We start from the raw sequence: 14115 nt of genomic DNA, 5'->3' as shown, positions 1-14115 counted from the left end.
TGGCCCAGATGCTTGTATTGGGACCATCCAACCAAGTAGAGATCTGTTGCTCAATAATAAAAATCGATAAGAATTGATCAAAAATATTAAAAATTAAAGGGGGTAAAAAAAACATAAAAATGACAAGTATCGGTTTGTATCGTCCGATCCAACTGAGTAAACCGATCCAGGAATACCTTGCCGGAGCGGGATCGGTTTGGACAAATACGACTCCGATCCGGCGATTTTTGACCGATTCGATCCGATAGACCTCATCTGGATTTGGCACCGTCTTAGTTAATAATTTACTATAAATAGCTCGACAAAACCATCGTTACTGTTCTTTCTAGTCATTCCGCCCGATTCTTAATAGGGAGAAAGAAGAGAGGTGAACGATCGTCGAATGCCTTTTTTGCTCTGGTCGTCAGAGTTGAAGATCCTGAAACCCATAAAGTTTTTCTGATCTGATCTCTGGAAAATGGGAGACCTCAATGATCCTTACATGCGCAACAGAGACGCTGCGGTACAGGCCCGCGCCAAAGCTCAGAACCGCGCGAACGTTCTGCAACTGAAACTTGTATGTCTTCCCTGATTTATTTTGTCTTTTGGTTTGGATTTGATGTTCTGCAATGTTCTCGATTGTAGTCTTACTTCGCATCTCATTGTTACCCTAGTTTCACCTTGCGATTGTCTTCTCTATACCTTTACCTTAAATTTTTTTATGATAATACTATCTTTAGTGAAAGGAGCATCTGAGATTGTTATCATTCGATTTATTTGGAGAATCCTGTGTCTGATCATTAAAACTGAATTGACATCGAACTTGACCGTATATTTTCTTACTTTTGAGTTATTCAAATCTCTCTTGGTATTGCAGGTAACATTTACACTTGGGAGAATTTCTTACTTTATATTTGTTACTTCGTGTCTCACTTTAGTTTTTATCTGCCGGATATCTCAATAAGTATTTGCTTCAGCATGTTTATAAAATCTGGAACTGTTGCTGAATAAAATTTTAATCTATTTCTTCATGTTGGTCATTCAGATTGGGCAGAGTCATCCTACTGGTCTTACATCAAATCTCTTGAAGCTTTTTGAGGCCCGACCTCCATTAGAATATAAACCCCCTCCTGAGAAGAGGAAATGCCCATCATACACAGGTATGTATCACCTCAAGGTTTGCTTTTTGCCTTGATGTAAAAGGATTTATTGTTGTCTCAAGCGCTTCTGTTTTTTTCTTTAGGGATGGCACAATTCGTGAGTAATTTTGCTGAACCGGGAGACCCTGAATATGCTCCACCAGTGAAAACGGCTGAAACCTCAGTAAGACACTCTCTGAGAATTGAATTTGCTTATTATAACTTTTATTTGCTAGATGTTTTTCTCTGGATTCTATTTCACCTTTGTGAATGGCATAGTCTCTATGTCTATCTTTGAAATGGAAGGGGGCAAGTTTGCTTCATTTGTTCGTTCTTTTTATTTCTTTCTCTTCTCCCTTTCTTTAAGTGGCTATCTGCTTTTCTGTAACTGCGTACTGGATCTGACACTGAATTGGAGTTGTTGGTTCTATCTACATCCTTTACTTTTGACTTGGTCCAACTCAAAGATAGTCTTATCCTTGCTAATCTGATATAATGAATATGCCATGATTTTTATTTTTTTTTAGTTTTTATTTATTTGATCTTTTATTATGAAAGGTGACTCTTTTTAATAGTTAGGCCCAAGGAGAATTGAACTCATGACCTCTTATTTTTGAGGTGTTGGTCCTTGCCAACTGAGCAACCCCTTGGGGTTAGGAAAGGTGACTTTATTAAGGTGGACTGGACAAAAGTTTTAAATCCCCATGGGGGAAACCACGTTGGAAAAGCTTGTCAAGGATCCAAGTCACTAAAACATTCAGTCTGATTCAGTGTTAGTCCTGGATAAGTGTTAAGCCCTACTGAACTGTTGAACTGGCAATCTATGAAATCTTCAAAAGTTTTTTTTTTTTTTGGTGGGGGGGGGGGGGGTTGGGGGGCTGTTTTGTCTTTGCAGTCAGGCTGTGGTAAGATCATGGGAGAAATTGTGTTGGATTGACATAATCCTTGACACCTGGTCGTAGTTTTAAAACATTGAACTTGGGCAAACAGAAGTTGGGCTTTGAGGGGGTGAATTTTGGGAGTTGAATCACACCCTGTAATTTGAGAGTCATTCTGTTCAGACTGGCTAATGACTAAATATTTAACAAAGGCTGGGAACCAATAGCCTACAAGATCTAGAACACGGGCTCATAGTTGTCATGGCGTCTAGGCGACCCAAGGTGTTGGAGAGAACTTGGAAGCAAGGAGAAACCAACAAGGCGACCAAGGTGCCTTACCAACTATGGCCGGCCTTAATAACCCCATAAAAACGAAACTGGTTTAGGGTGATTAGATATGGTTACAACTAATGTAGTCCTAGGTAGGAGTAATCCCACTAGGAACCAGGGTAATGGGGTCACACACAAAGGCTGGCTGATTAGGTTAGGGTTGGATATTGGGAAAGGGGTTTATAGGGTATTAATGGGCAGGTCTAGAGGGCTATTATGGTATAAAAAGGTTAGAGTTTGGATGAGTTTTGAAATTCTGCAATATTGGGCAGAATTGAATTTTAGGGTTTTGGGTTTGGGTTTTAATGGAGCAAGGAGATGAAGGGGTTAGAGTGGGAGTTTGGGGCTGAAACTTGGATCGAGTGTAGGGAGGGATGAGAGGGATGTTCGATGGGAGTTTGGGGCTGGTCTGATGGCTGGATGTGGGTTGCTTAGAATTTAAGCTAAGGATCAAATGGGGTAGTTGCAGGTTTAATGGAGGCTAGGGTTTGATGGATGGAGGGGGGTTTGGATGTGGTCTAATGAAGGGAATGCTGGGCAAATTGTGACGGCTAGGGTTGGAGGATTAGAAGAAGAAGGTAATTGCAGAATTAAATAAACTACTTGAATAACACTGATCTCCAACAGTAGCATATTGAAGAAGAGCTAAGAAAGGACCTCCCGATCTACAAGATGCAAGGAGTCACTGGGGATTCCAGTCCTTCAATCCTTGATATGACTCACAAGGAGGGGGTCTTGATATGACTCACAAGACTGGATCTCATAAGAGAGAATAGCAGCAACAAAGGCTGCAAGCATAAAGCTGAGTTTTTATTAATCAAAATTCGTATTCAATGCTGGCCTCCCTTACAAACTTATATAGAAGACTCAAAAATAGACTTAGACACTAAAAAGGAAAGGTCTAACCCTATCTAATGTAGTCCTAGAATAGGAGATAATCCTACTAGGAGCCAGATGAAATCAGATTCCGATCAAGTCTGCTGTTTGGGGCAGATTTGGGGCTGTTTGGACAAATCTAGGGTTGAGGCTAGGGTTATGGATGAAAGTAATATAGGGTAATGATCAGCAGGCCTAGGGGACTATTATGATATAAAAAAAAAAAGGATTTGGTTCAATTTAAAATTCCTGCAGAATTAGGGTTAGGGTTTCGGGTTTTAGAAATTAGGGAAATCACTAAAGCTAGGGTTTAGATGGATGGATAGGGCTGGGCTTGGGATCGAGTTTAGGGGACTATGAGAGGGAGGTTCGATCCAAATATGGGAGGGTTTTGATGGTTAGAAGTGTGAAATCTATAATTTTTAGGGTTTAATGGTTAATGGAGTTTTTAGAGAAATTAGGGTTTTAACTAGGGATGGAGGCAGCAGTCAGGATAGAGTATAGACAATGGTGAGGGGAGGCTGTGGTCAAAGTTTGGATGATTTCTGATGGGTAAACAGATCTGGACAGAACTGAGATCCTCGTAGGGTTTATGAAAATAAAACAGAAAAAGAAAAGGGGATCGAATGGGGAAGGGAAGGAAAGAATAAAACAGAAAATTCAAATTCAAATTCACACTGGAATCCACCGGCAGTAGCTTGAATGTTTGAAGGATGAAACCACCTTCGAAGAGAGATCCTCCCAGCCGTCACGGCGTAAAGAGTCGCAGGAATCCACCCACCCTTCCACCTTGAAATCCACAAGGATGCATACACTCACAAGGGAGCAAGGAACAGTAGCAAGCAGCCACGATATCTGATTTTTTTAAAATTCAAAATTCTGTGGGGGAGCCCTCCACGATCTACTTTATTTATAATAAAGGCCTAAGCCAAATCCTAGTACAAATTAATGTCTCTTCCTTCTAAAATCGTGGAAGGGAGAGATCTAATCTAACTTAATTAAATTAAAACAGTACATGTCCTAACTACCCCTACTAACTTAAAATAAAAGAATCTAACTTAAAAATAACTAATTTAGAGTAGATTCCATATTAGCCAATAGGATATAAGAACCTATTAACCAATAGGAACACTTCACTTAAATTAGATCCATTGAACCAATTAGATGCAACCAATTCTAAACCGGATCAATCTAAAAACAAGAAAATAAACTAAGTATGAAAAATAACAAATCCTATTCTATGGCTCCCTATTCAAACCCTAAGTGCAGAGCCTCTTCTTCTTCTTCTTCCTTCTTGGAGCTGCATCACTATCCCTAACCTATTAGGTAACTTAAACTGACTAGGAAACTAGGATACTAAAGGAAATAGACTAAAAAAATGACTTGACTTATAGAGTCCTAATCCAGCACAACTTACATCACATGACTACTTAAGTTGTCACATGACCACTTAACCAAGTCACATGATCACTTAAATTGAACCAATTGGATGCAACCAATTTGAACCGGTTCAATTAAAAAAACATAAAATAAACTAAGTATTGGGCTAATCCCGTATGCAACCTATGTACCCCTAGTTTAGGCTCATTAAAGTGGCCTAATACATAGGAAAGTCTTGAGAACAAAGACCCTACATGTATATAACCCAACCCTAGGCCAATTTCTAAAGAAATAAGCCAATTTCTATGAGGAACCTGCATCAACAACCCTTGTCGTATTAGGTGTGAAGATTGACATGACCAAATTAAAAGTGAATCCAACAGTCAGATTGGAAGAAATCAAGGAGTTATGAAAATACAAAGTTGCTAAAAATTAGAAACTTAAGATTAGTTATAACAGAAACAGAAAATAATGTGCAGAATAGCAAGTGAAATCAAAATTAGAAAGGGGGAATGAAATTAGAAACTAATGAACAAAGGGGGGAATAGAAAATAGAAACTAGGGGGAAAAAACAGAAACTAAGAGTTTTAGTTTCTGCCACAGGACACCCAAAGGAAAACAATTAAATGCCATTACTAGAGGTTCAATGGGTTGATGTGGCGGCTGTTCCTGCACTAGGAAATGGTCTGAAACTAAGAACAAGGCAACAAGAGAATAGTGAACAGAATAGCAAGTCAAAGATCAAAACAGAATAGGAGATAAAGCTGATATGTGCAGGGTGCAAGTAAGGGATAACTCTGACCTATAATGGAAGAAGAAGAGAGAAAGAGAAAAGGGTTATGGACTATGTTTCCAACCTAGAACTCAACCCGCATCTCACCAATCCACTTGGCTTCGCACTAAGGTTGCTATTGCATCTCATGAGGGAAAACTGTATCTCCTGCAATTAGGAGCATAGAGCCTTCAATTGTCAAAATCGTTGGTGGTCTATGACCCCTCTCCTTTATTTTTAACTTCTATAATGGCCAATAAAATAGGAAACCTCTGTATGGCAGGAGGAATCCCTTACAACTTAGTCTCTCAACAAAATATAAACTATTCTAGAACATTATAACACAGTTGTCATGGTGTCTAGCCGACCTAAGGTGTTGAGGAGTTGCTTGGAATGCTGCCAAGATATTTGTATCTTTGGTTTCATAGTCTGGAGTATAATAAGTCAATTTGTAATCATGCCTTCTACATTATCCAGACTCTTGTAGCCTTATGCTACACATTTTGTGGCATGATCAATTATTAAAATTTCCCAGCGGTAAAATATAGCTGTCTTAAGTGGCAAGATGGAAAAAGAGATTGACTTCCCCATGTACCGAAAGGATCAAAGAGTGATACTGTTTAAGACTCAGCAGCAATGAGTTAGCGTTCCTTAATGTTTTATCTGACGGTGGTATATGTCTTTTTATATGTATATTGTGCATCATGTATGCTTGTAAAAAAGGTGTACCCAGTGCATCATGTATGCTTGTGTATTACATATTTTCGTTATAACTAGATAATAGATATGTTGACTATCACAACATACAATATTCTAACTATTGAAATAAATTTCAATCATCAAAATGAGAATCAAACTTCAAAAGTTATATAAATTCAGGCTATTTTCTGGAAGGAAGTCCTCATGCATTTTAGGATGACTCTGCAACTTCAAGTTAAGTTCTACTAGTTCACTTCTGTAGAAAATATAAAAAAAACATATTCTTATAACTTCCATTATGGTTGACAGATTGATGCAGACAAGCAGGTGTGGTTGGTTTAAAACAGCCTTTCGGAAGATATGTGCCACCTCACAAAATGCTTTGCTTCATTAGCCATGGGCTTTGGACATCATCTATGCGGTGGCACATATCTTCTGAAGAGCTGTTTTAAGCTTAACATCACCTGCTTGCATGCATCACGGAACATACTGGATATAAGTGGCTTTCTACTTTACTATTATGATTCAGATTTATCAATTTATATGTAACTGGATCAAATTATGATAATGAGAAGGAGCATGATTTGCTTGGGAGGAAAAGCAGTGATAAACTTTATGATTCACTGAAGGATTTGGTTGGAATCAATTGATCTAAACACCATTCTAAGTCCTGTTATATTTTGATTTGAGCTAGTTCACAATTAGTGAGATCCATCAGATAAACCAGAGCTTGCTATTTAGTAAATAATAGATTCCTAACTTGTACAATATTTTGTTTGCTAGCATTGGAATTTCTTGTGTTCCCTTTAGATATTTTCTATCAATTTTTGGATCAATGTACTTTTCATGTGGTTTTGTTGTATTCATGGAAGAACATTTATTGATCTGGCACTGTGTGAATGCACTTGTTGATACATTTTTTATGGCTCCAGACTCAAAGAAGGGCTAGAATTCACAAACTACGATTGGAAGAGGGTGCAGCAAAGGCTGCTGAAGAGCTTCAGAAATGTAATTAGCCTGCCCTTTCTGTATGTTATTGAAAGTTAGGGTCAAAGTTTTTTTATCCTATAGGGAGTTGGCACCTGCCTTGTCTGCGAAGTGATGTGTGGCTGGTGCTTCTTGTGTTATCTCAACCAATGAGACAACCATAGAAAACCACATGATTGTTTTATTAGTTCCAGAAATCACAAGAAAAATTGATTGGACACATGGAATCAAACAATATGATTCTTTTATTGTTGTTATTTTTTGTTAATGCAGATGATCCATCTAGTGATCCAAACACAACTGGCGATCCATACAAGACATTGTTTATTGCAAGACTTGTGAGTAGTTTCATGCTATTCTTCTTCATTTATCATGATCCTTTAGTTATTTGGATTGGAATGATAAGCATTGCTGTGGTTCTTTTGCAGAATTATGAGACTACTGAGCACAGAATCAAAAGGGAGTTTGAAGCTTATGGACCAATCAAGCGGGTAGGTATTTTAGAGCATCCCCAAGGAGGGATCAGGTTTTGCCTTTTGACTTCGGTAAGAGGTTCAGTAATATGGCCGCTCTCTGCTGTAGCCTTCTTTGGGATTTCCTCCAATGATTAAACTTTTTAAAATTTTGTTCTCTGCCATCTCTCTTTGTACTTGGGTTTCTGTGTTTCTAGTATGCAAATCAGGAGTATTAGCCAGGTTTTTGTTTTTTGCTCTGCTAAATTCACCACTGGGTATGTTCACTATATTCCCTCTAGGAAGTTGAATGTTAGCATTGTTAAAAAAAATTGTATGATAGCACTGTACACAATGGTCTGACATGAGTTCAATTTTAACTGTAGATGGTTCTACTTAAGGCTGATTTTTGTAGAGCTCTTCCTTGACCAATGACCTAATGAATTTCTGTAAAAGTATTATTCATAAAAAGGGTCAAATTTGCATTTATCATGGAAGTAAAAAACTAGAAATTATTTTAATAACAGATAATTTGATTTCTGTGTGATTTCTGCTGTCTCTTATCTTTTGTCTTTTCACCAGTGCTGTAAACTTTATGAATTCTGGTATGGGGTTATATGGGACCTTTTCCAATCGGTATGTTGGTTATCAGAATCCCCTTTACCAAGTTAAGTACAATAGTGATGATGCATCACAGTTGTGACTCTGTACCTAAAGGGGTGACCACAGTCAGTGATGCATAGCGCCACATGTTTCCAGCCTTGTTATTAAGTTTGAAAGGGGATTGTTGAGCTTCTCTCTCTTCTAAATGGTGGTGGATCAACAATAGTCAAGAATAAATAGAAGGTATCTCTGCCTCTAAGTGGCAGTAAGGGTTTGTTTTCTTTATCCTTCCTCTGATAAGCATCACTTTGATTTGTTTTCTTTATCCTTCCTCTGATAAGCATCACTTTGATTTCGATATACCCAGAAAATCTTATAGGGGTATAGGTAGTATCCTACTTCAGTTAGTTGTATTTAGTTTTGATGGAGCAACATCCCTGGTAAGGGGGGCTATTTTTTCGGTCTCATGACTAGCATTTTGGTTGCCTACCTTGATTTTCTGCCAATCCAAATTCCAACAGTGGTGGTGTATCGTGCATGGAAAAAAATAGCTGTAAACCTTGAAAGGTGAGCAAGGTATTGATGGATGGTGCCTGGAGTAATAGCAGGTATCTCTGCCTCTAATTGGCAGTAAGGGTTTGTTTTCTTTCTCCTTCCTCTGAAAAGCATCACTTTGATTTTGATAGCCCCAGAAAATCTTGTAGGGCTGTAGGTAGTATCGTACTCCTTCAGTTAGTTGTATTTAGTTTTGATCGAGCAAGATCCCTGGTAAGGGGGGCTATTTTTCGGTCTCGTGACTAGCGTTTTGGTTGCCTACCTTGATTTTCTGCCAATCCAAATTCCAACAATGATGGTGCATCGTGCATGGCAAAAAATTGCTGTAGACCTTAAAGGTGAGCAAGCAAGGTACTGATGCATGGTGCCTTTTGGCCTTTATTCTCGAGCTACTACAGGTGACCTGTCAAGTTCCATTCTTTCCCTTTGGTGGGTGGAATACAAACTCGGGAGTATTAGCACCTTTCTGCCTGATATTTGCTTTCTGGTTTGCATTATCTTACTACTGAAAATTTGATTTTGACTCTAAAGGCCTATCAATAATCTCTCAGCAGTTCAGAAGATATCCTGGTACTATTTTATTTATAATTAGTTTGCTAGTTTAAAAATTTTCCCTGGTAAGGGGATGGTAAGTCTTTTTGACAACTGGTAAATCGGCCACATTCTTCGTTTTCTCTGCCAACTCTAGCAATGATGGTGATGCATCCTGCGCGGCGAAGCTGTACACCTTAAAAGGTGAGCACGGCTAGTGAGGCCTAATGCCTGTCTGCCGTGCCATTTAGGATTTAGTATCTTTTTCTCATGCTCTAGGCTATAACAATAAGAGTTATTGCCCAAGTGGCTAAAACTACTTGGCTTTTATTTATTTTCTTTACTTCTTGCTTCGTAAGATTTATTTATGTGACTATACTCTGCTTTCTGCTGTGTACATATAGGTTCGGATGATTACTGATAAAGTGGCAAATAAACCTAGAGGTTATGCTTTCATCGAGTACATGCATACACGGGATATGAAAGGTTTGTTGTAATTTGACATAGGCTTGTGCTAGTTCCGCTGTTGCTTATTTTAGATGCATTATGTTTCTTTATGCTGATACCATGCATCATGCAGCTGCTTACAAACAAGCTGATGGGAGAAAACTTGATGATAGACGAGTGCTTGTGGATGTTGAACGTGGAAGAACTGTTCCCAATTGGCGACCTCGCAGACTTGGTGGTGGACTTGGATCAACCAGGGTTGGCGGTGAAGAAGTCAATCAAAAGTATTCTGGGAGGTATGTTTCCTGATTGTGGCACTTAGAGGTTTAAACCCTGTGTCCATGCTTGGTAGGATATCTTGGTGTATATATTATCCTATAGGACTATTAAACTAATATTGTCCTCATTGTGGGTGAAGCTCCTGTTGTAGATTAATTTGGTAGAAGTGGTAAATAGGAGTGAAGACTTAAAAGAACAACTTCTATGAGGTTTTCCAGTGGTTGTAGATTTCTTTGCAGGGATGGTGTAGGAGGGACCATAAAATATTTTGATACCTTCTGGTGTTTTAAGCGTGTACTGATCATAGTTGTCAAGGTGTCACCTAGGCGTCCAGGCACCATTTGCTGGAAGGGTGCCTTGGTTGTCACCTAAGCGACTTGTTTTTTTACCTCCAACAATGCCTAGGGTCGCCTAGATGCTGTGACTACTATGGTCCTGATACATGAGAGTGTACCGATTGAAAGTGGATATACTCTGAATTGATAATCTCTTATGAGGAAAGGTAAACTGGTGACCGAGTCTGAATAGCCATGAAGGTGTGGAGGGTGGTATAGATTTTTGTTTCCCTTGAGAGGACTGAGAAACTATGACTTAGTTTAAATTACTGTGTATTTTCATGTTTTAAAGATTGTTGCAGCAGATTTTTGGTCCGAGGGGTATGGAAAGATTAGCCACACAATGGGTTTATGGCCTTGCTATCTTTTTTCTGCGTCAGCTGGATGGATGGATGGACTCTTTACACCACACTCCTGGTGTGAGTAATATTTTGGAGGAAGTAAATCACTACTTCTAGTACCCCCTGCTATTTGAGTCTGAAGGCCATCATTAATTCTAGTTCCCCCCCCCCCCCCTTCTTTTTAGAGTCTGAAGACCTTAAGATGTGGGGTGCTTCTGTGGGCACATCGATGAACTATGTTACTTATTTAATAATGAAGAAATATCGGTTAACACTTGAATTAAGGTGATGTTAACTATGCAATTTTTTTTTGGGGGGGGGGGGTGTTGGAAGAATGAAGGGGTTTTCGTGTTATGGTTCTATTTCCAGTTGAGTGGCTCTTGGTTTTGGGAGAAGGCATTCATGTAGTCCTTGTTAAAAACCTTAACGATGGATTTCTAACTTCTAAGTTCACTTCAGTGTGTTGTGCTTTTTTATAATGAATTAAATGACTTTATAATACCATATTTTGAAATATGTCATTTGGGGAGGGGGTTTGGTTGAGCAGCCAAAGTAGCAGTACTTTTCCTAGTGCTCATTGATGAATTTAAGTTTGCTGGTTTATTTGCTACTTGTGTAATTTGCTTATTCTTTTTTAATTGCACAGAGAGCCGCAGCAGATTGCTTCAGGGGGACCCCCTAGGTCACAGGAGCCTAGGTCCCGAGAGGACCGTCATGTTGATCGGTAAGATGAGCCTTTGAATTTGTTTTGAGTTCATACAAATCCACTGCTCAATATACTCTTGCTATCATTCTTCATATCTTTTTCCTTTGGGTGCAATGATAAATTGTTCTATTTGGAAGATGAAATAGAGAGTGAAAAACTGCACTGAGGGTATGGACTCTCCAATTGCCAAATAAAGTTTGGGTGACTTAAATCTTAATACCATAAAATTTCTTGCTCGACTTTGTGACGCATTCAAGTGATAGTTTATGAGATGGGTCAACCAGAGTGATTATGTTTGGCATCTAGCAAATGAAGACCATAGGGCGTAAATATCAGATAAAGTGATGAATGGGACATTATAATGGATTGTGGTTGTATGTAGTCTTTCGTCTGATCTTTTTTCTTAACTTTATCAGAGTGTCTATGTAAGTATATAATTGCTTTTGAAAATGGTGTTTCAGGGAGAGGGAGAAGTCCCGTGAAAGGGGAAGGGACAGAGACTTGGAACGTGAGAGATCTCATGAGCGGTCCCATGACCGGACAAGGGATCGTGATCCACGAGAAGAAAGGCATCATCGAGACCGTGATAGGAATAGGGACAGGGGCAGGGAGAGAGAACGGGGTAGGGATCGTGATCGTCGTGATCGGGATCGAGATCGGGACCATGGTCATGACAATGAGCGAGATAGAAATCGAGACCATGAACGGGATCGTGACCGTGATCATGGTCGTGATCGTCCTCGAGAGCGAGAGGACTATGATCGTGGACGTGATCGCAGTCGTAGTGAGCCAAAGCATGAACGCGACCATCTTGCTGAAAGTGAGAGGGAATATGATCACGTGGAGTCTGAGAAGGACCGTGGGGGGTATGATCATGTTGAGCGGGGACATGGTTATGAGCGTGTGGAACCTGACCGTGAGCACGGGCATTATGACCCTGGTGAGGACCAAGGTCATGGAGGATCTGATCATTTTGAGCCTAAGGACGATCAGAAACACTACGATCGGGATCCTGAGCGTTATGACCAGGTGGAGCCTAAGGATTACCGGTATGATCAAGGGGATAGAATTCAAGACCGAGAACGAGAGTATGAGCGTTCAGAAAGGTCTCTTTCGCGTGAATTTGAGCACTAGGGATGCAGGTGACTTGGTGATTTCCTTCCGTTTGTTTTGGTTCTCCCACAAGGTCAAACCCATTATCTAGCTTTTTAGAGAGAAAACTGTACACACACATGCACATCATCCTTTCTAATTTCTGGTTGTGGTTTCCTAATTTTGGTGAATTCAACAGACCCAATCCAAGGGAGAATGGTCTACTATGCTCGTCGTAAGCAGGTAAGGTTTCAAGACTGGATTAGAATACTTATTTGTCCTTTTCAAGACTGGATTAGAATACTTATATTTCTCTTCGTGTGATTGTTTAGAGTAAATGCTTCGTCTTTGTAACTTTTGTCTTATGTTTTGGAGGAATCGTGCATATTGTTGTGGGAGTGGTGCTGATTTCATTCTTAACCTTTGTTGACAGTGTAGTATGCATCTAATCAGTCTGTTTTGTACGACATCTTCTTGATGGGGCTAGGGGAAATTTATGACTTTTATCAGCTTATATGCCAATGAGAGATAATGACTATAATCCGTGTGTGATAACTTCAATGGAGTTAAGAACTCACTTTGCCGTCATGATATGAACTTGGTAACTATTATATGATAATTGACCTTAATGATGTTTAAGTTGAAGCTTGCAGCCATGAAAAGCTATGCCCTTGGATTAACAAAACTAAATTGCTTGTTTAAAAAGAAGCAATGTTGTTTATGAGACATCAAAATCAAACCCGCATGCTTCAGTAGAAATAGGGGACAATAACGGATTTAAATACAACATGAGACAACTATCTGCTCTACAATTATTTAAAAGAAGATAATGACATCTTTATCTTGGTCATTAGTCTAGAAACAGCAGATGCAGGTGGTATACAATTAGCAATCAAAACTTTGATTCCAACTATTACCATTTATTAAATCATTGACCATCTAGCCTCTCAGGGCCACAAGGATTGGGGTCTACTGCTGCGTGCGGCTGCCCCAACTGCCCTTCTGTGCAGACACAGCAAGGCACAAAATGACTGCCTTAACCCCACTCGGCAGTTGGGGCAGCACAGTAGACGATCAGGATCCAGTTCACAATGACTGGGAAAGATGGTATCCAGGGGTCAATCCAAATACATGTATCCGGTGGTGACCTGGATTCCTCAAGATTTTGCAAATTAAAGAAGTTGAAACGTGTACTTACTACAGTGAATCCAAGAGGGGTGCCAATCTAATGAAGCTGAGAGACCCTGAGAGAAACGAACAAGCTAATGATCGGATTATCTTGAGCACCCTTTGCTTAATTGATAGATTTTAAGGGTGCGTTTTACCCGAGTTTCATTAAGTGTAGAAAATCCCTTGGGGAAGATCTTAATTCATACGTATGTTCTCCCGTGGAGAGGGAGATTATTGGGATTCCATGCAAAATCAACCGATCCCAGAGATGATACCCCTTGTTCCCCTACACTCTATAGACACCACACAAGCCCATCGCTTGACTCTGGGTGTGAAAAACTCGGTCCTTATCTTTCTGTCTCCCCCCTCCCTCAATCCCTCTGGGGCCATTCGCTGTGGAAGCGCACAGGATTTCTAGTTTGCCACCATATAAGAACTAGGTCCAAAGCTAGGCCGTTTCCTTCTAATTCTGCTTTGAAACATGGCTGCAACCTTTGGATCCTGCTCGAGCATGGATTTGGTTTGAGCCTGTGGTAAGAAGAACTACAGACCAACCAAAGTGAC

At 39.7% G+C, this 14115-nt stretch overlaps 1 protein-coding gene across 2 annotated transcripts; it reads left to right on the top strand.

Annotated features, from left to right (window-relative positions):
* Positions 1-354: 354 nt before the first annotated feature.
* LOC122662599 (U1 small nuclear ribonucleoprotein 70 kDa) lies at positions 355-12566 on the top strand. 2 transcript variants are annotated; one of them, XM_043858277.1, is made up of 11 exons: positions 355-556; positions 1025-1139; positions 1223-1302; positions 6986-7061; positions 7314-7378; positions 7469-7531; positions 9586-9667; positions 9762-9924; positions 11230-11307; positions 11751-11963; positions 12018-12566. In XM_043858277.1, exons 1-11 carry the CDS (start codon positions 458-460, stop codon positions 12421-12423), a joined length of 1440 nt encoding a protein of 479 aa, XP_043714212.1. In that variant the 5' UTR covers positions 355-457; the 3' UTR covers positions 12424-12566. The 2 variants fall into 2 exon arrangements, with proteins under 2 accessions (XP_043714212.1, XP_043714211.1); XM_043858276.1 differs by having other exon boundaries at positions 11751-12566.
* The last annotated feature ends 1549 nt before the right edge of the window (positions 12567-14115 follow it).

Source organism: Telopea speciosissima, chromosome 5, assembly GCF_018873765.1.
Source record: "Telopea speciosissima isolate NSW1024214 ecotype Mountain lineage chromosome 5, Tspe_v1, whole genome shotgun sequence".
Taxonomy (NCBI): domain Eukaryota; kingdom Viridiplantae; phylum Streptophyta; class Magnoliopsida; order Proteales; family Proteaceae; genus Telopea; species Telopea speciosissima.
This window is presented reverse-complemented; position numbering and strand designations above follow the sequence as displayed.